Raw genomic sequence first — 27,078 nt, forward strand, 5'->3', positions numbered from 1 at the left:
AAATGTGAACCCAAGATTCTTGTACTAGGGAAATATATATACACTTATCAAGCATATTATTCTTTTCCTAGGATAGCAATCACAAAACCTCTCCACCTGGAAATGGCAAGTTAATTTTGCCAAGGGTAGTGTTTCTTTTCTAGCAGGACCTCAAATACAGAAATTAAAAAAAAGGTCCAATCTTGAAACACGGTACAGAATCATACCACTTCAAGTGTGCTGAATGTTGGACCACAGTTTTTTAATGTAGAGCCCGTCACCTGACAGATCAATGCTCCAATACTTGTGTTGCTCCCAAACAGAAGAAAACTGAATCTCCATTAAGCATCTGCATGTCTATGGATCCATAACATCAGTTGTTCGTTGCTGGAACAGACTTCATAATGCAGTATCATCCAGCTTTAAGTGCAGCTGTTGAAGGACACATAGCCCAAGAATAACTTCATAATTACCAACAAGCCACCACTTGCACAGAAAACTATTAACTTAGGTCATTCTCAGATAAATTATTTTTATAAGAACATAAATAGTCTTCACCTAGCTAAAGGCTGGTTTTAGCTGGGTTGAAGGAGGTACTGTAAGCATGCTAGAAACACCAGTCTTTGCCACTAGGCTTGTTTCTATAGCTACTGACCAGTCATTTTACAGAATTTCTCACAGGTATTTATTATTTATGTAACCATTGCAAGTACACAGAGCATTTCTCTTAGCAGATCAAAACCACAGGAAAGACACACTGCATGTCAAAGTCATTGTTAGACTAATTCCTCTGAAGGTAAGCTCACTTACAGGATGAGTTGGCTGCTAAGTCAGTCATGAAGAAAAGAGTCAAATTCTCACACAGAGGTCCTGAGCAGTACAGCTCACTATAGATTTTAAGACAAATTGGTCAAAAAACTTATCCTGAAAATTGGTTATAATTTGAGTGATATGCGGGCTGTGGCTTACTGTAGTTGCCATAGATCATACTTCTGTCCCAGGTACTGAGTCATTAAATGCAAAGCAAGTATTTCTGCATAATTTCATAAAATAATTTTTCTTCTGTTTCTGATTCTTTGTAAATGGATTTACCCCCTAACTTGTAAAATTATACAGGGTTTAGAAAGTCAGTGTCAAAATAAGCAAATCCTGAAATGAATGGTCTCAAATAACCTTTACAGTTTTATGCCTGTCAAGGCACTTCTGGTATATCATCCATAAACAGACTAATAGAAACCACAAGAAGAACTTTTGCTTAAGATTTTGTCCTATAGAAGCCGATCCAGAGCCTCATGCTTGCAAGTGAAGATTACTACAAAACAACAGGTTGTTTCTTCTGTTACCTGACGTTATCCAACCTGCAGATGATAAACTCTGGAAAATCCAGACCAGATCATAACAGAAGACATCAATTTCACTCTGCCTCCCACCCCTTCCTTGCATATATTGCATCTCCATTTCTATACCTACAATATACACACCTACTTCTGTCACAAACTCAGCGCACAGCAGAGCCATGTAAGTCTGAAGATAAACAAAAACAAATTTGCACAAAAGCATTTAGAAAACGCTAAATTAGGCTCCATAAGACTGGCAGCACACTGGGTGTCTCTGACAAAACGATAGACAAGAGCTTTGAGACAGCTCCAGCCCTCCACACCCCATCCTTGATACGCAGAATTACTTCCTACAGATCTACATTATCATATCCACATCACTTATTACTGTCTGATTTGCTGTACTCCATCTGAAGCAAATCTTGGTTTAAAGAACATTTTCTTGCTTGTGCTGTTAGCTTCGTGACAGTTAGAAACAATAATATTTAATAAGCATTTAAAGCTTAATTCCCCTCTCCCCCAACTTCCCCAAAAACCCCAGAGATCATTAAAAGTAATCTTAGCTCTGCGTTCCCTTTTTCTTGCTTTTATAAAGTTTATTTGCATACTGTAGATTGTCAAAGAAATTTTGCCATTTCTTCCTCTTGTAAAGACAAATGCACAGCTTGTTTATCACAGCTGCCTTCACAAGACAGTCTGTGGTCTTGATGTTTTACCTCTCCATGAAATACTGCAAATATGTTCAGCTTGTAATGCTGATTCTGCAGAAGTAATGTTCACAATGCAGATGCTTCTCCTGTTTTACTATATTTATGAGAAAGCAGAAATCTCACAAGCAGTGTTATTTCTAAGATGAATACAGGGCACAGCACGATAAATTCAAATGCCAGCCCTTGATGCAAACAGCACTTCTTTCGGTTTCTGTGAAGGAGTGATTAGCATCACTACGACTGCATGTGAGAGACCTTTTGGAAAGGGAGAGGACCCTAGTTATCACAGCCCACCATGCTGCCAGTAACAATCACTGCAGCATTCTGAGTTACCACATCTGTAGTATGGATTATGTTTCTACAATGCTTTTATTCATTAAATCTCAAATTGCTTCTCATGAAACAAGTGATAAAACTCCTTTCAGGGCATCAACATAAACACACAATTCAACAATTTGGGAGCTTGCAAACGTTTTCTGAGCCAAGCCAAAAACTGGCTGATATTTATGAGTTTCCCTAAAACACATAACCAAAAGAACTGCTACTCCACATACGCATGGGATGTGACAGGTATGAGACTAAAAAAACCAAAATAAATCAAACCAGCATGGTAAACAGACTTTACGCAGGAAACTTGGAAGTCTACTTCACTTTGTATGCCTCTGTCAGCTTCCAGCTTACTTAGCTCCCTCCCTTGTTTTATATTTGGAAACGTGTTTTTCGTTTTTGTTGGCCTCCTCTTAGACTGAATCCAGATGGTTCTCATTCAATTTTTATCAAGTCCGCCGCAGTTTTAGTACTTCAGGGTGGTGTGACAAGAGCCATATTTTATAGTATTAGGCTAAGCATTTTGATGTAGAACATCTCAGGCTTATTCCTCTCTAATGTGCTTCGCCCTACCAAAATGTAAATGATAAAAATCTCTCGCATTTTATTCCATTTATTCCAGGAACTCCATGCAACTGCTGGAATGTTGATGGACTATTAGAGGCCAATGAAGAAAATCATCACTAGCTTTACTGTGAAGTAGTAATAATGCTTTTTCATGGGTAACCACAAGGAGTTGTGAATGCAAAAGGCAAAACCCAGACTGTTCCTCTCCAAGAATTACTATGTCTGATTGCATTATTCTTTGAAAGACAGATGATCTATTGTGTTTATCATTTACTTAATTTATTATCACTAAACCAGAAACTCAAAATGCTAGGTAATAGCAACTGTGAATAGTTATGTTAGAGTGTGCATATTTCAACAGATAACGTATTCAGATCTTATGATTTTAATGTACTATTTTTCTCCTCCAATTCCCCACATCACATGTTAACACTGGGAATTAAGAAAATGGGAATTTGCTGGCTAAAGACAAAGCTTACAAGGTTCTCCTGCACTTCCCTAGAGGACACCTGATTGATACCAGACACAAGATCACAGTACCCTCACAGCACTCTTTTCTAAGCTCCACGAGCATTTCATACAAATCATGAAAACTGCTGTCTATTTGTGAACTAAAGGGAAGAGTGAAAAAACACAGAGTAGATGCACTTATTTCACTGGAATACTCCCCGCCCCCCCCCCCCCCCCCCCATCACCCTCCTTTATCATCTTTAACAACTGAACATACAATAACCTTCAGAGAATGATATTCACAGTAGTGTTTTTCCCAGGTGCCTATTATTAATTTCATTTGTAGCCAAACACACACTTCTAATTTAGACAGGATAATGTATGTGATACTGTTGTGAATTGTTGCCTTAATCACAAAGCATTATGCAACACATTCACTTGAATCATACAACATTTTGGTAATAAAATCCACAGATATGACAATATATAAAAAATAAAGGGCATTTATACCAAAACTATGAGGGTGAACACCAAAAAACCCAGAACATGTTACCCTCAACAGCAAATCATATGGAAATACAGTCAAAGACATTTTTTAAACCATATTTGTTTGATGAAGACCAACAGCTTCATTGCAAGGTCTGAAAATATCAGAATACTTTAAGCTAGGCAAAGTACTGCATTACTTACATCACTTTCAGGTGAGTTTCTATGCAAGTAAAGCTGGATCCCCAAAGATAAATAAGTAATGCACTTCTCTTGATCCTTACCTTGAAGTCAGCTCCTGCTAGTCACCCCGCACCCAGTCATCCAGTGGATATTTTAGAAGTGTTATAGTCAGAGGCCCATAAAGAAGAGGAAAACAGCCCAGCCACATTAGCAGGAAGGCTGTAAGGGGGGCAGAGAAAGGCAGAGCAGTCTCACATCGTGCATGTCACATGTGTTCCAGATCTGCACCACTGCGATATAATGATCTCTATAAACTGGAGCAGCGTCAGCAGAACAGCTCCACCCAAAGCCCTAAAACATGGTCACCTCTACCTGGTCTAATTCCATAGATGACTTTGGCTGTTGAAGTGGGAAAAACTTTCTGGGATACAGATTTGAACTAGGGCACCAAGAATCTTCGTTTGGAGTTCACATGATATTCCTCACACTTACCAGCAGCTTTGGCACATCTATTCATAGCTAGAATATGAAGGAAGCAGACAAATTAAGAGTTTGAGAGCCTCCTCATCATCTACTTCTCTCTGTAGATTTAACCTTCTACATGCTTCATAGCTCAAGTTCAAAAAGCCATTTCAGTATAAGATGGTTGCTGTTCCCCCAAGTCAAACACACTGTATTTCCTCCACAGTGGATGCATTTGCTCATTACATCTTCCATTACCCACTTTACATGATTTTTGCTGAAATAATACAGAAACAAACATCTGAACTTCTAGCTATAAGAATTAACAAATAGCAAAACACCATCATATCATACAACATAAAGAAAGCATCAGGAAAAACATCATGCCAGTATTACACATCTGAAAGTCAAGTTCACATAAAAGTTGAAGATGCCACTCAAAATTTCAAAGACAGGCAAGTTAAACACTTGTTCTTTACTAGATTTTTAAATCGAGGGACAATTTTCAGATTGGAATATATTTAAACTGTATTAACTTTTGTTAGATTACATACGTAAGTTATATAACAAGGTTTTATTTTTACACTCTCAAAACTATTTTGGCTTTACAAGATGAGCACCTCATCAAGCCTGTGGTAGCTATTTCTCTCTCACTGTCTAATGTGAGGCTACTGCACCAGGTCTCCCATTTATAAAAGAAAGCATTAATCAGTCTTATTTTAAACCTCAGACTACTTTACTTCTAGTTATCAGCGTTAAATGTACTCCACCCACGTGCCCTGCAAGCCAAATGTTGTGAAACAGTCATTACAAAGAATGAAATTAGATGTTAAAGCCAACTGAGAAGTGAAAGTCAAATTATATATGCATGCTACTGGTTTTTAGTAAAGCTGTGCAATCGTGGAAGAAGTTGTCCATGAATATTCATTCCAATTACACCACAAGCTTAAATGCTGCCATAGTTAAAACATTCCCATGCCTGCTTTGCATTACATTACCATTTATAAGCTTTACTAATCATACTAAAACAACAAAAACAAAGGTCCAAGAACAGGAATCCAACAAGTACCATCATAAAGAAAAGTCACGACATAATTTCATTTGCATCCCTAGCAATGGGATTCCTGCTCAGGAAGCCAGTTAGCTTTTCCAGGCACCCAGCATGGAAGAGAAACACCACTGCACAATCTGTTGCTAGCACCAAGGTGATCAACATTTAAAAACACTCTACAGACCAGGAATAACTCACAAATACATACAGAATATATCCCAAAACAGAGCTGACTTGCAGCTCAAAACTAGTTTGTGCACATAAAAGAGACAGACAAGAGTTACCTTATCATCACCATTCAGTATTTTGCCATTGGAGATAAAACTACAACTTAAAATTACACTTCTAATTTAAGCTAATTTTAGGGTGATTTAATACATGCTACTATCTGCTTATGTTGAGCCATCTTCAAAAGTTATCCATTTACACTTAAATCCATTCATTAGGTGGATAGTAATAGGGTCCATTAGGTCAAAATATACTGTGGCACATTCATTTTGCACTGCTTTAAATGACAAAACCTATGTGGCAAATTAGCATATTAATGTAGCTACAGCATGGATATAAATGCCCTAGTCCATTCCCCCACAGCGTATTTCTTGTCTAGCCCACTGGTTAGTAAAAGAAAAAAAAGGGGGGGGGGGGGGAGCCACCAAAAAGAACCAAGAAAGAAATCCCCCCACTCAATACCAAATTTTCCGAAATTATTCCAATGCGATAGAATCTAACATGATTACTTTGGGGTTTTTTAATTGGTTTTTACTAGAATATCTGCAGATTAATCTATCATTATGCAAAAAAAACCCACCTCAAAACTCTATGCATATTTTCTCTAGATAAAACTGTGCATTACTATAGTTCTGAATACCAACCCTGGATAGTTACACTGCTATGCCTTGTATTTTTCAAACACATTCAGAGTAGAAATATCACAGCTGTTAGAAATAGCACAGGTTTTATACCTAATATTATTTGTTTGGATGCCAGAAGAGAACCTGCTTTGCCCACTGATATGGCTTCTTAACTACACTCAAGATTCCACAATATTTCTGGCTATCAGACACGACATACACACATACTTATTACAAAATACCATTAAAATAAAACCTTCTCTGAATAGTTTCCCAGAGGATAAGGAAATATTTTCTTGTTTATTTATCTTTTGGGGCTACACCAATGCAAACAATTAGGTTCTTAATAAATTTCTAGCACACATGCAGCCATGTGTTTGCAGAGATATTAGTTTCCAGAAGCAGAGGTTTATCATGAATTTTAAAATGAAGACTAGAGTATTACCACTTCCTCTGACTCTGTTCTTAAAAATCCATCTTGCACCTGGTAAAAGACAAAAATGCAATGCATGTACGTGTATTCAGACTACTCAAGTAGTACAGGCTCTGCAGAAAAGATAGATTTATTGGCAGTTATTTTTTCATAGACATACGAACATGTGTAACATGCCAAACAGAGGTATATTTTGCTTAGCGGCTCAAAGATTCATCAGTATGGAGAAAATGTAACTAGATATGCTGGGTTTTTAAAAAGCAAAACAAAACCCACAGACACATGGTGCAAGAGTTCCTACTAGCCATGCAGTGAAATTGAAGAGCTTCACTGGGTAGAGTTAGGAGCAGTACTGTACTGTGAAGTGCTTCAGTAGCTGTGGACGCTTCTCCCAAGATGCACAGTGAAGACAGTTATTCTGCCCTTACAGTGGCAGCCCCTCTCCAACTGGGGCTCTACACCAGCACTTTATGTACAAGAAACTCTCACTTTCTTTTCAGGACCATTTGGAAAACATGGACAAGCTCTAACCCCACTCTGTAAAAGCATGTTAGTCATCTGACTTCTATAACCACATTCCCTATTAAAGAACATTTTAAAAACTCAGAGAAGTTTTATAAAGAGAGAACCAACACGTAAGAGCTTTTACCAGAGCCCTCTGAATCAGAGCTTCTCTAATTTGAAAACAGTAGCAAGAATTCAAAGGTGAGCTACACAGCAGCAGGAGAATCAAAATACCTTTTTACACATCACACAGGTGCAGGAACCCTGGCATCACTTGAACAACTGCAAAGAACCTTCCTGTGTCTTTAGGGCCTTTAGCAACATTCACCCTACCCTTGCATTTTCAGAGCCTGGAGTCATGAAGACAAACCTAATGAAGTGCTAGTATGCTCTGAAGGAACAGGACTAAATTCCACTCAGAGGAGACAGAGCCTGTGTGTGACTAAAAGGGACCATGCACTTTCCTTACCATCTCACAAAACATCTCAGAAGAGTAGCTGTAATTTGGATTCACAAAGCAGCAGCAAAACAGACCACACTGCTGTAAAACACTCCAAATACTTTTCTTTCATGCTGGTGGAGAGCAAGATGTTTGAAGACTTTATCACTGCAGTGGAACAGATAATTAGGCAATTAAAACTATGAAAAGTGGACAAATTACCAGTTCCAGATGAATTGCATTGCAGAACAGAGATGGAGAAGCAAGAAAACAGAAATGAGAGCCTTTGGCAAGCATTTTAATAGCACAATGAAAAGAGAGGCAGCTCAGGAACAAAGGTGAAAGGGTAGTTAATTTGCAGAAGCTTATCTGCCTTTGCAAAAGAATGTTTTGAAGGAGTTGGTCCCTAAAATAATCTTGCTTTTCTTGCTTTGATAATTAGAACACATTAATAGAAATCCAAGAGGTCTCATTCCAGCTTCATTTTTTGTCACTCAGCAAGGCCCTCCTGTACTAGGTTTTTAATGACATTAGCACTATCTTCACACTCACACAGAGGCTTGTTTAATCATTCTACTCAATGGGAAATGCCCAACAAGCTCCTTCTTACCACCCCTACTTGCTCCCAGGGCAGGGGGGATGAACCACCATTTCACATACCACAGCAGAGGTAATGTGAAACACCCAAACCTCACACAAAACCCATCCCCCACGTCCCTCATTCAAGGCAAAGTTGGTGAAGGTGCTGCTGCTCATGCACTGTCCACCGCCACAGTGACCCACTTCCAAAAGCCTCTTCTGGACTCCTCCCTGGAAGTGCTAGACCTCCAACCAATCCAAGAAGGGAAATAAGGGAGTTATTCTGATCCCCTCAGCTGTAAAGGGCCATGCTTCTCCAGGCATGCGTTCCTTAATGCATACATCTCACTATGCAAAGCTCTTGGGGGAAGAGGCCTTCTTCCACACAGCACCAGAGACCTCTGCTCTGTTAGTAAGGTTTTCAAATAAGAACGCATTAAGATGGGAACTGGCAAAATTTGCTAGTCCAGCTCTGGAGAGGTACCAGCTCTGAACTTTTTGGTTGACAACCTCATAGATTTGCTGTGGCTGCAGATTTAAATGAGGACACACCGAACAGGGTGGTGACTAGTGGTACAGGGTGTGCCTGTTCCCTCACTGCCAACTGCAGGGAGAGGCTGTTGTCTCATCACACCCTGTCACAAAAGAAATTACTTTATAGCTGCACCTCAGACAGTCTCATTTTGTTATTGTAAATAATCAAGGGGAAAGAAAAATGCTATTATTAATACAAGCAGAAGCCACAGAGCGCAGCTAAGGATTATATCTCATTGAGCTGTGGAATATCTCCTACTGCAATAACCCTCAGGAAGTTGAAAGCATAAGAAGAGAATGAATCTTGTGCCTCACAAAGGGTTTTCCTTGTAAACAGTGTTTAAAGTAAAAATAAAAAAAACCATTAAACAGTATGAAGGTGAAATGAGGCAGGAGTGGCATGAAGAACACAGGGGATATCGCTTGAATATTCAAGAGCATGTGTATAGTGTAAATTAAAAGCCCCATAATAATAGTGATATACAACAGCAGATTGTAATAGATTTCTATTTCCTGGCTTTACATGCAGAACTTTCATAGAAGAAATACTAAACAATAAAATTTGAAATAAATGTACAAACTTCAACACTTGTTTTTTTTGTTGTTGTTGGTTTTTTATGTTTTGTTGTTGTTGTGGGGTTTTTTAAATTCAATACTCCTGAGCAAGATTTCTAATAATTTTCTTTCTAATTATGAATTTCATAGGTAATGATGTAGAAACAAACTCATTCACATGGTTCATTCCTTCCTGAATCTGGTACTTCCAAGTTCAAAACAGAAGCAGCTGAGTAGGAAAAAACACTTTATCGGAGTTTTAAATTCTTTGAATCCTAGGAAGCCACTCTTATCTAATCCAAGCAGTATGAAATAAGACACTGCCATAAGAAAGAAGAAGGTAAAAATACCATTGCATTAGCCGAAAAGACAATGATAGCATAATGCTGGCTCCTTTCAGAAGAAAGGGGTGGGAGCAAGCCTTGGACAATTTATACTCTCATTTCTAGCTCTTCATATAGTGCTGTTCTACGGTCAGACTCAAATGTGGATGTATCCCTTTGTCAAGGCAAGGCGAGCAGAAGAGGCACAAGATCTGCTTGAAAACTCCCCATTAGATGAACTGCTCTAGACGAGCACATGGGGAAACACTACCAGAACACAGGCTTCCCCTGTCTTAAAGGGAGCTCAAGCAAACAGCACAAAGTTTATTGTCGATTACTTGTAAATATAGTAGTACACACCCCCCCATTCCATTACATCCTGAAAAAAATCACAAAGTACACCAAATAGACCAGCCATACTGACAGGCAGTAGAGGACAAGGTCCTGCAAAGAGCCTCCTATCACTACTTTCTCTTCCCTACCACGATAATAAGTAACTTCTTTCACTATATTTTCTTCTGTGAATTTCTCTTTTGTTTTTAATATTAAAGAGACTTCTTGGCATTAATCATGAATTATAACCAACATTTGACAGCTCTTTCCTGTGACAGACTTTTACAAATTTTTAATCTTTCCTCTGCTGGTGTTTGACAGCCTATGGATGACGAGGGGAAAAAATGAAAGAATAATAATTAAATGCAAGAAGGTACAATTTTAAACAAGTCTTGGATTTTAAAAACAACCAACCCGTCCCATATTCTTAATGTGAAACAGACATTTTTCTCGTGCAGATTTCTTTTGAAAGCCCATAAGGTTAATATGAGAAAGCTCAGAACTGTATTTCTTTTCTCGAGAGACAGATTGAATAAATTTCCCCAGTTCCTACAAAAGGAAGCTGCACTTAACAGATCTTGGCACTTCCACATTTGCTATTTTAAAAGTCACCTCAGCCTGGTTTAGTTTATCCTATGAAACAACATTAAAATTCATACAGGAGCACATGTGCTTCAGCCAGCCAACACAGTCACAAAGCTCTAAAGATTCTGAACTTCTCCGAAAAATAAATGTTTCTTTTTTTGCTCCTTGACTATTAACAGATTAAGAAAAACTTCAAACTGTATTTTAAGAAACTCTGCATCACCACAGAGACTCTTGGGCCTTACTACAAATCTCTCCGCTAATTTAATCTGAACTATATTACCAATTCCAAAAATCACACCCCCTCCAACCAAACTCACACACAAAACTTGGAGAAGTCTGACCCTCACCTAAACGTTGTCTACATTTCAACAGGCAAACAGCAGTCAAGCATAACTTCGTTTACTAATGTCAGTAGTTCGCAAACATCACGAAGACACGTTTAATTGGCTGCCATAGGTGGTGCTGAGACTATCATTATGAAACAAGTACCAAAAAAAAAAAGTAACAACTTACCTGCACCGTCACAGGAACTACTAGATTTACAAAGAGGAATAAAAGATTTATTTTGTTTATTGCTTTTAGTGAAGAAGACAGCATAAATATTTTTGGTGCCGTTCTACCTGCACATGGCAAGGCACACAAGGTGTAGGTGACAAGCTACATTTAGATAAGCAAAAGGTTCTCAAATGCGTGCGATAAGCGGCGACCTAGATTTTGAACCAAGGTACACACATGTTTTAAACAAGCTGAAACACTGAAGTAGAAAATAACACAGAGAAGTACTGATTACTGGCAGGAAGTCTTTACATTTTTGAAGCTGCACATCAATTGTTTTCAGAGACACATCTCCAAAGACAAGGAAATAGTCCACTACAGTCGCGAGCTATAGCAAATTGACAAATACAGGTTACAAACTACAGAAGTTAGAAACAATTACATAAGGCTTTACAGCATAGCTCCAATCTTCACGGCACACAGCAACTTCTTTCAGAGCAGCCAATTCCCAGAATTAAAGCAGCACACCTCTGAAGAGGCAATAATAAACTCTACCACAAGCCTCCACAAAGGCTACAAAACCCCTCACAAGCTAACAGCACAGAAAAACAGTATGAACTAAAACGTATTATCTTACCTTTGCTGAGAGTGCCTGTGATGAGCTTAAAAATAGTCTGGGCAAATTTGACAATTCCATGCTTGCATCTCTTCGAACAGCCACTCATGGTTCAAACGGGTAGAAAGGCTCTTCTTTCTTACAAAGTCCGGGAATAACCAAAAAAAAAAAAAAGTCGCAAGTGCTTTACAAAGTTGAGATGTCAGTTTGTGCAACGCACAAAACTCTGCTCTCATACACTAAACCCCAGTCTCTGCACTGAGGCTCATCTCCCTGAAGCTACTAGGAGAGATCGCAGCAGAGAAACGTGCATCCCCTTTTTGTTAAAGGTGCAGCTCTCCCCTCCAGCCTCTCGGCTGTGGTTGCACACACATGCCGCGATACCCTGATGGAAGTTGCTAAGCTCAGGCAACACCTCCGCCAGGCAGGGGAGGGGGAGGAGGAGAGATTTGCTTCCCCAGGCGTTGCAGGCTGCCACGCCGGGCACTGCTAATGCAGCAATTAATGCTTGGACTCACAGGGTGGTGATAGCTGCAAACAAAAGAGGCTGCTGTTTGAAGACCATTCTCTTGATGCTCTTTTCCAGCTGATTTCAATGAAGTTGTCAGTTTTACTCTCCTCTGGCCCAAGGGAACCAGAAAATTAACACTTTTTTTTTTTTTACTCTACCAACACCGTTCTCGCATTTTGCACGTAGAAGGCTGCAGAGTATTCGTTCGCAAAACCTGCTAGAAGTAGGAAAGCAAAGCCGCGCTCAGCGAAAGTCTCTTTTCTTTTAACCTTACCAGCTTAGATGCTGCTCAGCTGGTTACTTGCTCAACGCCCAGGGACGTGCCAGGGGGGCTCCAGGAGCCCGCGGGCTCCGCTCGCCCCGCCGCGCCCCGGACACTGCCCCGCGCTGCGCTCGCCCGGCTCCCTCCTGCTGCACTGGAACTTTATCCCCTAGCAACAGCCACCGCTTTGGCTTCTCCAGACAATGCGTGCCTGGAATGCTTGGAACAAAAAGATTTGATGTGTCCAGCAGCAAAGCAGAAGTGCCTCAGAGCTTCTGACGCCACCTGAGCGCTGGGTACTCAAGCATCTTTAAGCTTTAATTCATGCTGAAATCCTCTCAGATGTTTTTAAACAAGCCCCAAAATGCAGTACGTGCTTGCCCCGGGGTGGGTTACAAAGCTCATTACCTCAGGCTTCTGCTCGCCCCCGGCTGCCGCCCGTTAGCGGAGCGGCTCTGCCCTGCCTCTGACAAAGGCACCTGGCGCCCGCCCTCACCTCGAGCAGCCACAGCTGAGGCCCCGCCTGCACCGAACCGCTTCTCGCTTCAGGGAACACCGGCAATCCCCTTCACTCTGGGGGCACTAAACTGCTTTACAGTGTAACTTACATCCCCCTCAGGCAAAATTCAGGGTTTGCCAAACGTGTCACTGTGCTGTGAGACAGGCGGCTGTCTGTCCTTCCCGGCTGGAGCGCCCTCCGCCGCCTCCCCCTCACACGGGCACCCCCGCTCGCCTCCTCCTCCGGCGGGGAGCCGCTTCCCACCGCCTCCTGTTACCTCAGAAGAAGGTACTTTGGCACGTGAAAAATGAACATACGGACAAAATTACTTCAGTAAGAGCCACCAGGAAGCTCGTCCCTGGGCTGTCACCGCCGAGTTGAGCCGTCAGGCACCGGGCATTTTGCTGCCTGCTGACTTCCACAGAGTTGCCTCTAGCGTTAAACACCTAACACTCAGTTTGAGGTCTTTTCAGATGTAATAGTCCCCGGTTTTTGAAAGCTTCCAAAAAACAAAGGAAATATTCAGTAGAAAGCAGCTCATGACGATGGCTGACCCTGGCTGGCAGGGGTGGTGGGACAGGGACATCCCCTGCACCTGCAGCCTCCAGCTTGGGGTTGTGATCCCACTCAACCTGTTGGCTAATTTCTTCTGTAAGTTTCTCAAAAGTCTGCTCTTTCCTTTATTATGCTCCACAGGGCCAAAGTCAGCCAGCCGAGCGCTCAGATGCTGCCCTTAGAGACACTGGGGGCTGAGCACAGAGGCCAGCCCTCCCCAGGGCACCGCGGGCACCAGAGAGGAGCAGGGGCCCTCTTGCCTCCAAATCCTCCCTGCCTGGACTTCAGCAAATACCCAAAGGTCCTGTGGTTCCTGCCACCATCACCTCCACACAGCCCAGAGCCTTTATTTTTTATATATATACATAATATGACTTCCCTGTTTAACAAATTATTTGTTTCCCATTCATAACCTCAGCCCAAGGTTATAAATGGGAATCTGAGGCAGGGATTACATTCCTGAACCTTGTTAGAAACATGGCTGAATGGAGAGACGTGCACGAGTTTCAGATGAAAAATAATATTTCTGCCCCCTACATCCCAGATTTCCAATCAGTAAGGCAAAGAGCGCAGAGTTGACGTGAGGATGGAGGATGGGAAAGGGGTGGGGAGTGCTGCAACGGCTGAGACCCTCTTCTGTCTGGACCCTTCTTGGCTTGATAACCTTGTCTGACTACACAAAACGAATGGTAGATTTGTGGAAAGCACAGTGCCAAGTAACTCCCTCATGAAGCTATCTCCAAGGCTGTCCTTTATGCCCAGAGATCCAATTCAAAGTGGGAAATGTGATTCTTCAAAAAGAAAAAGCAAATTGCAATAAGGCAGTAAAATGTCAATAGGGAAATCAGGGAGTCAGCAGGTTGTTAATTAGTATATCTCTGTATCAAAGTTTTGCAGCATGTTTGATTGCATTTATATATATATACAGATCATGATATTATTGTGGGAGAATGTAGGACAATGGACATAACGAGTGCTAGGAGCTGTATTAAAGGAAGTTACAGAAACTGAGAGGTCTTACACAGTAGAGAGGATACTGTCATATCCCAGACAGCAGTTTAAGCCTCCCTAGCACTCTAGTTTCACACAGAGAATAAGTTTCCTTTTCAGACATCCATTTACCTCTTTTGGCCCATATGTCATGGTTTAACCTCAGTTGGCAACTAAGCCCCGCGCAGCTGCTCACACTCCCCCACAGTGGGATGGGGGAGAGAATCGGAAGAGTAGAAGTGAGAAAATTCATGGGTTGATCTAAAGGCAGTTTAATAAGTAGAGCAAAGCAAGGAATTCATTCACCAGCTCCCATGGCAGGCAGGTGTTCAGCCATCTCCAGGAGAGCCGGGCTCCATCATGTGTTACGGCGACTTGGGAAGACAAACGCTGTGAACATCCCCCCTTCTTCCTTCCCCCAGCTTTACACGCTGGGCACGACGCCGTATGGTCTGGGACACCCCAGTTGGGGTCAGCTGTCCCGGCTGTGTCCCCTCCCAGCTCCCTGTGCCCCCCAGCCTGCTCGCGGGTGGGCTGGGGTGAGAGGCAGGGAAGGCCTCGACTCTGTGTAAGTGCTGCTCAGCAACAACTAAAACGTCCCTGTGTTACACCAACACTGTTCTCAGCACAAATCCAAAACACAGCCCCACACTAGCTACTAGTATTAACTCTAGCCCAACCAAAACCAGCATGCCTATACCACACAGGGAAAAATGGGTCAAAAAGAACACAAAGTATACATTAATAGGAGCAGATCATCTTAACCACAGTGTTGCATAAAAGCTGCAGCAGGTTCAGTAGAGCAATGGAGATTTGCAGTCCCGTAGCTCAGGGAAAGCTGGAGTTAACCAGGCTTCCAGCCAGAAGTTTCAGCAGCCTAAAGGCTGTCTAAATGTAGCCCCCAACACTGACAATTGTAAAAAAATCTTGGACATGAAGACACTCATCATGGAGGGCCTCAAATTACTGCTGTCATCTGTGGGAAAGCACAAAGGCAGCTTATTCTGGTTGCAGGCAAATGTAGACAGCCTTCAGTAAATGACTGAGAGCATCTCTGAGAAAGGTGTTATGTCCCTGTTTGAGCTGTTTTATAATGGTTTCAGACAATGAGTATAGACAGTATTTCTGAATGTTACTGCATATTAAATTTCTGTATGTTACTGTAAGTCTAAGGAGGTCAGTCAAAGGTAGGGAGGTAAGAGGTAGAGGTAAGGTTATTCAAAGGGAAGGTTGTGATACAAGGGAAAGTATTTCTCTGAATACTTTCATATAATAAATTCCAAAATAATACAGAATATGCCCTCTATTTTACATGGATTTTCAGCATGCTTAATAAGGGACTACAGTGGTTACACAGCATTCAGATATTTAACTGGTTCACTCACACCTATGGTTAGTTTAATTTTCTGCATGTAAAATTTGAGGACACTACATAACAAGTTAACTGTCATCCCAAAGAGATATAGAAGTGCATTGTAGGAAATTGTTCTTTCCTAATTTGCCATTCAGGATCACAGTGTGGGTGTGTAAGAGGTAAAAATATTCTGAGTATGTAAGACTCACATGAGCTAAGTTCAACCAGGGGTTCAGCCAGTACAGTTTCCACTGACATCAAAGACAGCTAAACCTGTTTGCATCAGGAGAAAGTTTAATCCCTTAACTTGAAACCACACAGCAAATGCTCAAGAATAATCTCCGGAATAGGTATGAACAAACAGACTTTGAACTTGGATGCCCTGCTTTCTTACAGCCCTCTCCAGCATGAAGGCAACATCTCCATTTTTCTGTTGGTACATTAGGTTCAGAAAGAGCCATTCCAGTGCTCTGGGGGTGTCAGGGTACAGCATTCCTCTTACCTATTTCAGCCCACAGACTTTGTCATCATGCTGTGCAGGCCAAAAAGGCAAAGGGGATGATGACTGGGATCCATCATATTCCCTGACAGTACTCAGGATCTACACTCCAATATTGGTATTTTTTATATTATTTCCCTAAGTTTTTGCTACTTTGGCATTGTGGAAGACAATTGTCAACCAGTTGGGTATTTGATCTGGTCCACTCGTATATCTGGCTGAAGAAAGATTTTTGCACAGAAACCAGGAAGACAATCCAAGTCACTCCTTTTCCCTGTTGCTTGGAGAAGTGTGTCATTGCAGAAACAGCCTCCTCTTAAACTCCTTCCCAGAGTTTTTTTTCTTAAGAAGTTTTTCCATGTTGGTACGATACACTGTTACATTAATCTAGTAAGAAAGAGTAGGATCTTCCTCCTGCACTGGGAATTGTTTCCAGTCTCCACATACTCATCTTGAGCCCGTGGTCCCTGCTGTCCTGGCTGTCAAAGCTGGGGAATGCCACGGATTCCTGCCCAGCCTGTGCACCCAGCTCTGCTTCCCGGAGAAGAGAGGTACAGGAACAGATGATACGCACCGACACGCACCCAGGCATGGAAGTGTCGAGGTGACGGGTGTTCTCTTAGGTCCAGAAGTGTTGTCACAGACATATTCTGTCATATTCATTGCACTCCCAAAGGCACAGCTGTCTCAGGATAGACCATAAATAAAATTTTAATAATCTGTTTGGAAGCAAATCTAGCAAGTACAGGCAATTGTTCCTACTAGCTATGTCATAATTGCCTGTAAATTTGAGGTAACCTAACACACCAAGATCATAGTTTTATTGGCCCCTAAGAAAAGTATAACTTTGAAGAATACCTTTGAAAAATCAATCTACTTAAAATGAAGAACTGACACCTTACTTGAATATATGTAACCTGTGTGGGTAGAGCTCTCAGTGTGCCATATCCCATGTCATTATCATTTGCAATACTGCCACCATGAATATTGAGCATTTTCCATGTATAGACATTCAACTACATTGGACTCCCAGGAAGTTTGTACTAATATCTGGATTTCAAATGTGGTAAATTGACATACAAACAGATGGACTCACTTGCCTATGATTACCAAGAACAAAGCAGCAGTAAGTTTAGAATCAACAACTCCTTTGTACCAGTCTAGCACTTCAGCAGCAGCATCCCAGCCCTGATATTATCTTCTCCACTGGTTTCTGGCATTGCTGCCAGGCAGATAATGACCATACTGCATCTTCATTCACTCTAATTCCAGTCAGTATTATCAATCAGAGCCTCAGGAACATCGCATGGAGATTTCCTCAGCATGATAGGGCTTGGTTTTTTTATGGCACAGTAGTTATCTCTAGACTCATGCAGCATTCCTTGAGGAACGTATATAGATAGCAACACATCAGTATTTTCCACAAACTGTCTGCTGAAATTGGATCATCTGTTTATTTAATCTCATCTGTCAAGCGTGACTAATTGTTTATTTATACAGAAATCTCGGGGAAGAAAGGGTGCTTATGGAAAAATCACACCCACTAAAATTTGCTTTTTGAAGTGCAGTGAGAAATTAAGAGGATCAAGGTTTGTGTACAAAACCTTTTGCCTGAAGTACAGGCATACATATACAGAGTGTGCATAAATTGAAGTTACAATTCTGATTTTTTTTTTCCAGTAGCAGCCTGACACCTTGGACTGGGAAGTCATTCCAAGCAGGTGGTTCATCTCTGCCTGTGGAAAACTACACTGATTTCCCTGGAGCTTTGTACAGAGAGAGCTGTTCCCTACAGAGGGGGCTGAGGCCACTGCCTAGATCATTCTTTCCAAGCCAAGCACAGCACTTGCCATGCAAGCTTCCTGCAGAGAAATTGGCTGAAGTTCCAGCACCTGTGATATTCCAGCCCTGGACTTCTCTTGAAGCAGTTTCTCACTGTTGCTAAAATATACTGGTAACGTCATAATTCAGACTGGGATGAGACTGAATACTTTCTCAGACTCTTGAATAGATTTGAACACATGTAAGGTCTAAAGCAAAAGGGTGCTACACCACATCCCTGAAAATTAAACAGAGCTTCTGTTAAAAAAAACCCACCCAAATCTAGCCAAACACTGTTCACAGTTTCACAGCTCTTGGCTCTGCGAGTCCAGGAAACACTAGTGACATGCCTTAGCTTTCATTATGTCTGCCCTTATCACATGTGTGTCACTAAGAGATTAAAAGCAGCAGGAAAAGCAGAGCCACACACAGGCTTTAAAGAAATATTCCACAGGGAAGTGAATCCTGCTCAGTAGATAGGAGCTTGATGGTTTAACATATGAAATGCACACTTGCTGCCATGCTTCCAGCGGTGCTATGATGTCAATATTTTAATGAGGTCCTGCTTAACTCCCACATTAGCCCTGTATTCCCAGGATAGTTGTGCTATGGAGAGAGGCTAGACACACACTATTCTTTTGTCTGGACATTCCAACTCAATCACAGTTAGCTTAACCATAACTAAGGACAGAGATGCTCCTTGGCAAACACAAAGCTTTGCAGATAGCAAGCAGCACGTACTGAACATAGTGACTAATCACTTTGTAAAGCTGGAGGTGGGAAGGGTGGTAATGGTCTTGCCCTTGCACGTAAGTTAGTGGGAGGTGAAGCCATCTTCCCCAGAAAGACATCAGCCATCCAGAAAAATTGGTCTAGTCCAAAGGCAAGAGAGTTACTTCTCATAAGTGTGTGTGTGTGTAAGCTCCATGGATAAGTCAGCCTTGGCAGAGGGGTTTACAGAGGACTAAATTAGGAAGAAGAAAAAAATTGAAGCATGCTTCCCTTCACTTTGGTGGCAATAATTTGTCAAAGGTGTCTCCAGACTTAGAGGCTGGGAGTGTTTACATTGAATCAGTGGAAGCTTTTATGCCTCCAAACTCCAGTGACACAGAAGCATGCACACATTAATTTTTAATTTATAATAGTATCGGAGCATGCATGAGCTTGAGCCATCCCTGAGTGGAGGTGAAGGAAGACAATGACAAATGTTAGCTGTGCTTCAGTGGCTTGGTAGGACAGGTCAGAAAAAAAATAAAAATGAAATAACACTGATGAGAACATCAATTGGAACAAATACGGCAGTGAGGAAAGCATAGCTCCTTCCAGAGGCACTATGCCATGGAGTTTCCAAAATGAAATTTCCTCAGCATTTCATTTTCAGGGAAAATTAGAACTGTATTTCCTTCACCTCCCATTCCTCACATACTAGGTTTTCACTCAACTTTGAGTTAGTTCACTGATGCATTCATTAGTCGGGACCTGGTATATACCTTGACCAGACAAAGTATTTTCTTTCTTTACATTACAGTAATTATCTCAGACAGAATTGATTGAAAAAACTCTTTCCATTTCTTTTATCTTGTTATGAAATGGATTATCATACCTCATACTTATTTTTGGCATTCCAAGAATCTATTTGCCTTAATAAATTTAATGACTTGGCACCTGAGAGTTTTATGACAAACTGTCTTTAGCTTGGTGCAGGCATTATGAAGCAAAGCACCTCCAGCCTCTCTTCTTTCTCACTGTTGCTAAAAATATACCGGTAACGTCGTAATTCAGATGCACTACTTCTTGCATCCTGTCCATTCTTTGGTGTAGGTGCATTAATTTATGCAGCAGACACAGAACTCAGAAAGCAGCGAGAGGTTATATACTTAAACATTTTAATGAGCTTTAACAACTTGTTCTAGTTCAGAAAAATAAATTCTGGTAAAAGCAAGAAGACTTACATAAATGAAGTCAAGCGGGATAGGGAAGCACAGGTCATACTTCCTGACTAATTTTTTACCTTCACCAACTTTTTTTTGTCTTTAGGCACAAAATAGGTGCTGAAGCTTTTGAACAAACAGTTAAGCTCTTTCCCAATTAAATCACAATCAAAGTGAATGAAAATCACCTACAATTTTGAAGCTATCATTCTTCAGTTAAAGGCAGGGAATAGATATATAAAATTAATGTTTCAGCTGACTAAAAAAAGTGAAGCAAACCAGACTGTTTAGAATAACCCATAACAATTGATCCAAACATAACTTTCACAGCTCTTAAGCTTTCTTTATTTTCTTCTTAAGAGGACATGCCCAGCCTGTTTTGGCAATCTTATAAAATAATAGTGTCAAAGTAAAAAATTGTAAATGTTTTAAGGTTAGAAAAAGTTATTTGGACTCTTACCGAAATATTTTCTTGATTTGAAAACTGCAATGTTTATCAATATCTCTCTGATTTTGTGAATAGCTTTATACTCCTTTCAGTTAGTTTTAACAGATGTAAGTTTAGGCATACACCCAAACGTGGTTGTTAACAGCCTGATTCTGATAATGACTAAATGGCAAATCTCTAGTAGATGGAAAGCTATAACTGGCTTTCGAACACAAGTGCTATTTGAAGAAGTGTTTCATAGTTGCCCTGTGAAGAGCCCTGAGACTATTGTACAGAGCAATAAAATTCAATACAGCCTACAATAATTTGATTATATCATTTGTGCATTTGTAGACACCTGTGAGAATTTATTTTTTTAAAGTTTCCATGACTTGTGAAAGTTTCACTAAAAAATACAAATAAAAAATCTGTCTTGTTTAAAATTCATCAGTCAGTAAAACAGAGTAGACCTAATATCCTGGAATCAACAGATTAACCATATGTGTATGACTACAGTATAATCAAAACAAACAGTCTGTAAATTACCCTCAGGTGAAATCTGTTCATTTGGGCAAATCCACAAATGTTCATAAATACTCACCATTTGGAAGTTCAGATTCATTGTAAAAAAAGCAGAAGTCAATCATTAATTAAAAGGGTAGATTCATAATAAATGTTATTCAAAATGGTGATCCTTTTGAAGTACATATTCTTAACTACAGTCCTTTAGGAAAATACATCAAGGGAAGAAGTCCTGGCTCAGCTAACAACAACAAACTATCTGCTGTCTTGAAGAAATGTTGAGTTTCATTCCTGATATTTAAACAGTAAGATAGGGAGTTTGCTGTTTTCTACTTACTGCAACTCATTTTGCTGTACACATGGTACAAAAGGCAGCACTCTAACCATCAACAGCCTGTATTCATAAACCCCACACAACAGGTGCCCTTTGCTTCTCACTAATTCCAATGCATGGTAAAGCCTTGTTACTCTAATTTTTAATTGGTTTTTAATTCTTAATTTACTCTGCTTTTAAAAAAATTATTTTTTAATCCGATGAACTCTGATCACTAAGTCTCAGAACACGTTGGAAACAATAAGAAAGTAAGTACCAAATAAAATGGTATTTTCCCTAGCTGCCAGATGAAGAAAATTGGTGCCAAAAGGCTGACACTGTTTCTTGCAGCAGCAAGTGACAGAACCTCTATCACAGTCCACCACTTTGTCTACTAGATCCAGATAGACTTCAAGGAAAAGAACTAGTCACTCCGTAGATACAGGTGGTTGAGAACCAGCATCCCTTTCCAAACAGCCCAGCAATGTGATAGGTCAGCTGGATCATGGACTGAGGATAATTTTTCCCCATTTCTCTTTTGTGCTCTTTTACATGTGCACTTCCAGGCACTCCAGCACACAGGTGCCTGGTGAGATTTTGAAAGTAGACAAGAACTACTTATCTCCATGATTTCCTCCATGATCTGCCAAATAGTTCTCCAGCTATTGCAGCTAAAACACACTCAGAGGAGGGAGTGGGGTGCTTATCTAGCTTGCTTTGAGGATGCTCAGCAACAGTATTCTGAGTCATTAAACACCATGCTCCTTAACAGTACAACAAATATCGTTACTTTTGTATGAGAGCAGCCAACATCCCAACAAACCTTCACACAGGACTTTTACAAGGCCCTAACATGGTCTTTAAGGGAATGTTTCTTAGTACATCAGCCCATACTCATCACCTGAATGAACTTGGCATACCATGAATTTTGCACACTTGTCTAGGTTGATTACTGTGGGTCAGGAATCAGAACAAGATGGCTTTTTGGCTTAAGGACCTTGTGAATCAAAGCAGCATGCTGAGAAAAGCTGTCAGAGTTCTGAATGTTGCCGTTCAGTGTGTGGAATTTTTGTTGCTGTTCTGTTCCATCTCAAAGCTAATCAAATGAAATCCATCTGAAATCAAGTATAAACTCTGTATTGCACAAACCGATCACCACTATTCTGAATTATACCAGCCAGAGAATTTAGCCAGACTATCTGGGGTCCAGAAATATGTGCATCTCCCATTGTATCAGAGATTTATTAGTGATTTTATTTAAATCTACATTAGCTTATGAGAATTTGGAGAAACACTGAGAACTTCCTGTACAGTTTCACATTTCCAAGTCTTTACCAGACCCCAGAAGTATACATGGGAAGCAAGCAAAACTTCCCTGAAGATTACTTACATCTACTAGCTAATGCTCACCCTCCATTCTTCACAGCTCATGACAGAGGTACTTGTTTGCTGACAGCCCAAACAGGACTGTCTATCAGATTAGTTTTGCAGTGGGGCCAGACCAACGTATAAATAGGTAAAATAAACAAATGATTGGAAAGAAAGAGGGTAACTGAACTCCAAGTGGCATACCCAGCAATAACAGAAATTTGTAGGGGCAGCTACAGCACTCAGGTCTCATAGCTCCCAGTCCAATAACTTCTGCAGAAGGCCACCTCATTTCATGAGCAATAATGCCTTTTCCAACACCACATTTATCTTATTTGCAAGGCTTTCTGAGGCTGGTAAATTTTGTCTAAGCTGTAATGATCCTTCTAGTTAATTATCAGCTAAGAGGAAGTGATGGTCCAAGGTTACTTCCGAACATACCCAAAGCAGCTATTACTGGAGCAATAAAACACATCCTCTTGTGCCTTAGTATTTTATTAATAAGCACTGCAACTTACCTATACAATTAAAAGGGAAACAACATTTTCTTCTGCATTATTCTCCCATTTAAACAAGCTCAGTCTTTCAGAAAGTGTTTATTGGTATTATATGCTGTTCCCACTGTGTTATGTGATCAATTCCAGTGTTGTACCGTACCACTTCTCACTGTACACTTAGCATTCAGGTGGTCTATGCTAGAAAAAAAAAGCTATAAAGGCAGCCATTTAACAGGCAATTCTAGCTCTGAAAGATCAGAAATACTTCAAATTCAAGAAGCAAGTTCTAGTCAAATTTCAGTTTACCACATTACTGTTCAAAACCAAAAGCAGAGAGTATTGCGTCTTGCTAGTTTTAGAAACACTTTAAAGTGTCTTTCCCTTGTCTTTCATTCACTACAGGCTTTTCCTCATTAGAAGCCTTCCCATCTCACCACCATGTAATGGGAATTATGGTGGATCTACAAGACAAACAACAAGCTTGCTAAATAGGAAAAGGCTGACTATCACTTCTGGCTATGGAACCCAGGAATAAAAAACCTCCCTCCATCCCTGAATGAAGGATGTAAGATGTGTAAGAACTATAGCACTTTCAACAGTTAAAAGGAGATTAAATGATAATTGATCTTCCAGACTTTTCTGTTTGTACATGCTTACATACATGACCACCACATTCGATGACAATGAAAGGTCCCTCCTGACTTTCTGTATAACAGACTACAGAACTTGGTTCCCTCACTGAGTCAAGCTCTTTGTGGCTGAGTAACAGAAAACCCATCTCACCCCTTGGTGAACTGCTTGTGTTGCAAAACTGGGCTCCAACTCAGAACCTGCTAGGTGAATTGCTTCCATGAGCATTACTGTTGGCTGCTTTGAAAGTCAATTATAATATTCTGTACAGGAAAAGCAATGGGTGATATGTTCTTGTTTTTATCCTATTTTTGTCACTTCTATTTTTAAAATCAATTAAAGCTGTTGAGATTCATCAAAGAGGCAATAAAATGACAGACTGTAGCAGCAGGAGAAGTCTGATAGAATACCTACTTCTCCTGCAGCTGTGCAATCAACTTGAAGATAAGACTAGAAGAACAGTCACAGGAGCTAGGGAGAACTTCACTGATGTAATGTGAAAAGAGCTCAGGGAGTTTTAGATACTGCAAAAAGAACAGCTTGAAGGGAAGACGGATAATTTCCTTTATTTTTGGTTCTAAAATGAGTGGGCACACCTCAGTAGGCCCAGTTCTTTTTGCTATCTTCACAGATCTGTACTACTCTCTTACTAATTTTATGGATTATTTAAAAAAATTGTTCTCCCGTGATTTTCCTTACCCTTTAAAAATCCCCTTTTGTGCCTTTCCATGGTTTATGAGTCTACTTTGAAACCCTGGAGTTGGTCAGACAGCTGCTTAACAAAATAGTCTGCTTTCCCATTTTGGCATTCTAATGTCAGTGAAGAGCATTGAAGTATATTTTATCTTCCAGCTTCATGTGTCTTTTAAAATTGTGTACACAGCTAGCCCTTAGACCAGCATTTCAGCATTGTCACTGCTACAGAAGAGCACAGATGCATTCCCAGACAACCAGAGGTAGAAAAAAATGAAATATGTTTTTGATTACCCCTTGCTCTTACACCTAACAGGATTAAGGAAAAAATCCATTAAAGAAAAAGCAATAATGCTTTTCAAAATTCAGCACCAATGGGAAAAGCTTGTGAATCACTGAGTTTCAAAATTCAAGGCCAAATGAAAAATACAACAGAATCCCACCACTCAAAAGATTTGCTTTGTTCTTTCTTACTAGCCAAAATCCACATCATATTATTTTTATGAGCAACTGTACAATGACATATCAAAGGATTTGCCTTGGTCTTAATGACTGCTAGTATCTATATTGAGCCTGAGACATCACACTGTCAGGAATCTACCTGAACAATACATGGGCTTACTATAAATTATATAGCAACTTTACTCTGATCTGAGTCAAGCCAGCCAGACATCTGCTATCTTTTTGTTAAAAGATGTAGGAAATACATTAAAAAGTCAATATTTCCACCACAAAGCCAAATGAGTTCGGATCTATAGGAATTTGTGGTCAAGGTCTTCCTAATTCAATAACTAAGCTTTCAAGTCAGTTAAACCAGGCGATGGGCTGAAATCTAAATGTTGCTACCAAGCATGAAAATGTTCAGGAGACAGGAACATCTGACTAAATACCAAACATACTTAACTGGTAAAAATTGACTTGCAATGACAAAGCAATTAGAATAAAAATGATTGCTGGAAGACTTCTGATTGCAAGAAGTCAGAGCTTCACTGACTGAGATTGGCCCTACATCTACTCCTCTAACAGCATTTTTCCTTTAGATAGAAAAGAGGGGTTTTTTTTCCAATGCAGAATTAGTGGTTTTCATTAAGGGTACTTAATTTTGATATTAAATATGTCTTTAAAACAGAGAAGTTGATATTTTCATTATAAAATATCTAAATCAGACATTTAACTATTAACTCTTGAGTCAGAAATGCTTTCTGAAATGGAATTAATGGCTTTTAAATTGTCCCTAAAGTATAATCTCTTCTAGTAAATAAGTGGTTCATTTAAAAAAAAGTCAGGTTCCTCATTAATTTTTATGGAAGAAAACTGTTCATAAGGTTAATACAAAGTTTGACTAACGTATGTCAAACACGAGTTCTTGTCCTGTGCTGTTTCACTATCCCCAAACTGATTGTAAAGTCCTACTGGATCAGGACAGTCAGTGTAACACCTGTGGTATTTTAAACAGTGTAATATCAGTAACAGTGGTGAACCAAGTTTCCTGCATGAAATCAGGACAGAAGACAAGGAAAACTGTCACTGTTCTGAGAAACTTGCTATTAAACTACAAGTAGGACTGCCTAACCAGCCCCTAAAAGCTAGGCCCATGGCATCTCTGGGCCTGTGCCTCTCTCTGCAAAGACCTGGCAGAAGTTTTGCCAGATCTGGCAGTAAATTGGAAGTTCATACTTACACACCCACTGTTATTTCAGTCTGCTTAATTCACACAGCTAACTAGATACTCAGCAGGATATGAATTTTCATGTTAAAAGTGTAGGTATTAAGAGACATTGAAGTGAATATTGATTTTTAATTAAAACTTGTAGACTTTTGTAGGACCTTAATACCTATGACATATGTCCCTTTCACCATAATGGATTAGAAATAGGTGATTATTCACGTCTGCGAGTTATGGCCTTTGCAAGACAATTCATAATCATGCCACTATTGAAGTGCAAAGCTGTATTTGGTGCCTCTTCTGCTTCAGTATCTCAAGACACATGAGAGCAGGTATAGTCCCAAGATGCACACCAGAAGTCTGAAATCTCTGAAAGTTTAATAACTGAATACATGAAACAGATCTGTGGAGAAAAAAGTCTCTTTTGTATTGTCCAAATCTGTCAGATTTGAGAGGGTAGAATCCAGTTTCTGGCACTCTGTGGGTCATACCATCACAGTAGCTGTTGGGCAATCAGCCCTGTGGCACTTAAGCATAAGCAGGTGGCAGCAGCCCTTCAGTGTCACCTTTTCCTCCCTTGCAGATGTGGTAGCTGGTAGATGTGCAGCACGGTTCAGCTGCCAGGACACTGTATAAGAGCACATGTCCAAGGAACAGAAGGTGAGACTGCTGTGAGGAAGCACTGTGTTGGTTAGTTCTAGCAAACTAATTGGCTGATGAGCATAAAAACTGATGGGT

The 27,078-nt window shown here is 40.3% G+C and overlaps 1 protein-coding gene across 2 annotated transcripts in view; it reads right to left on the reverse strand.

Moving 5' to 3' along the window:
* KCNIP1 (potassium voltage-gated channel interacting protein 1) overlaps positions 1 to 11,948 on the reverse strand; it is a 454,549-nt gene extending 442,601 nt beyond the window's left edge. Inside the window, exon 1 of one of the 2 annotated variants that reach the window (XM_074916128.1) lies at positions 11,824 to 11,948. In XM_074916128.1, coding sequence (XP_074772229.1) covers positions 11,824 to 11,883 — 60 coding nt within the window. In that variant the 5' untranslated portion in view covers positions 11,884 to 11,948. Of the gene's footprint in view, positions 1 to 4,140; positions 4,240 to 11,823 lie in introns of those variants that run through there. The other variant, XM_074916124.1, reaches the window with a different exon arrangement.
* Positions 11,949 to 27,078: the final 15,130 nt, after the last annotated feature.

Source organism: Athene noctua, chromosome 12 (genome assembly GCF_965140245.1).
Source record: "Athene noctua chromosome 12, bAthNoc1.hap1.1, whole genome shotgun sequence".
Taxonomy (NCBI): domain Eukaryota; kingdom Metazoa; phylum Chordata; class Aves; order Strigiformes; family Strigidae; genus Athene; species Athene noctua.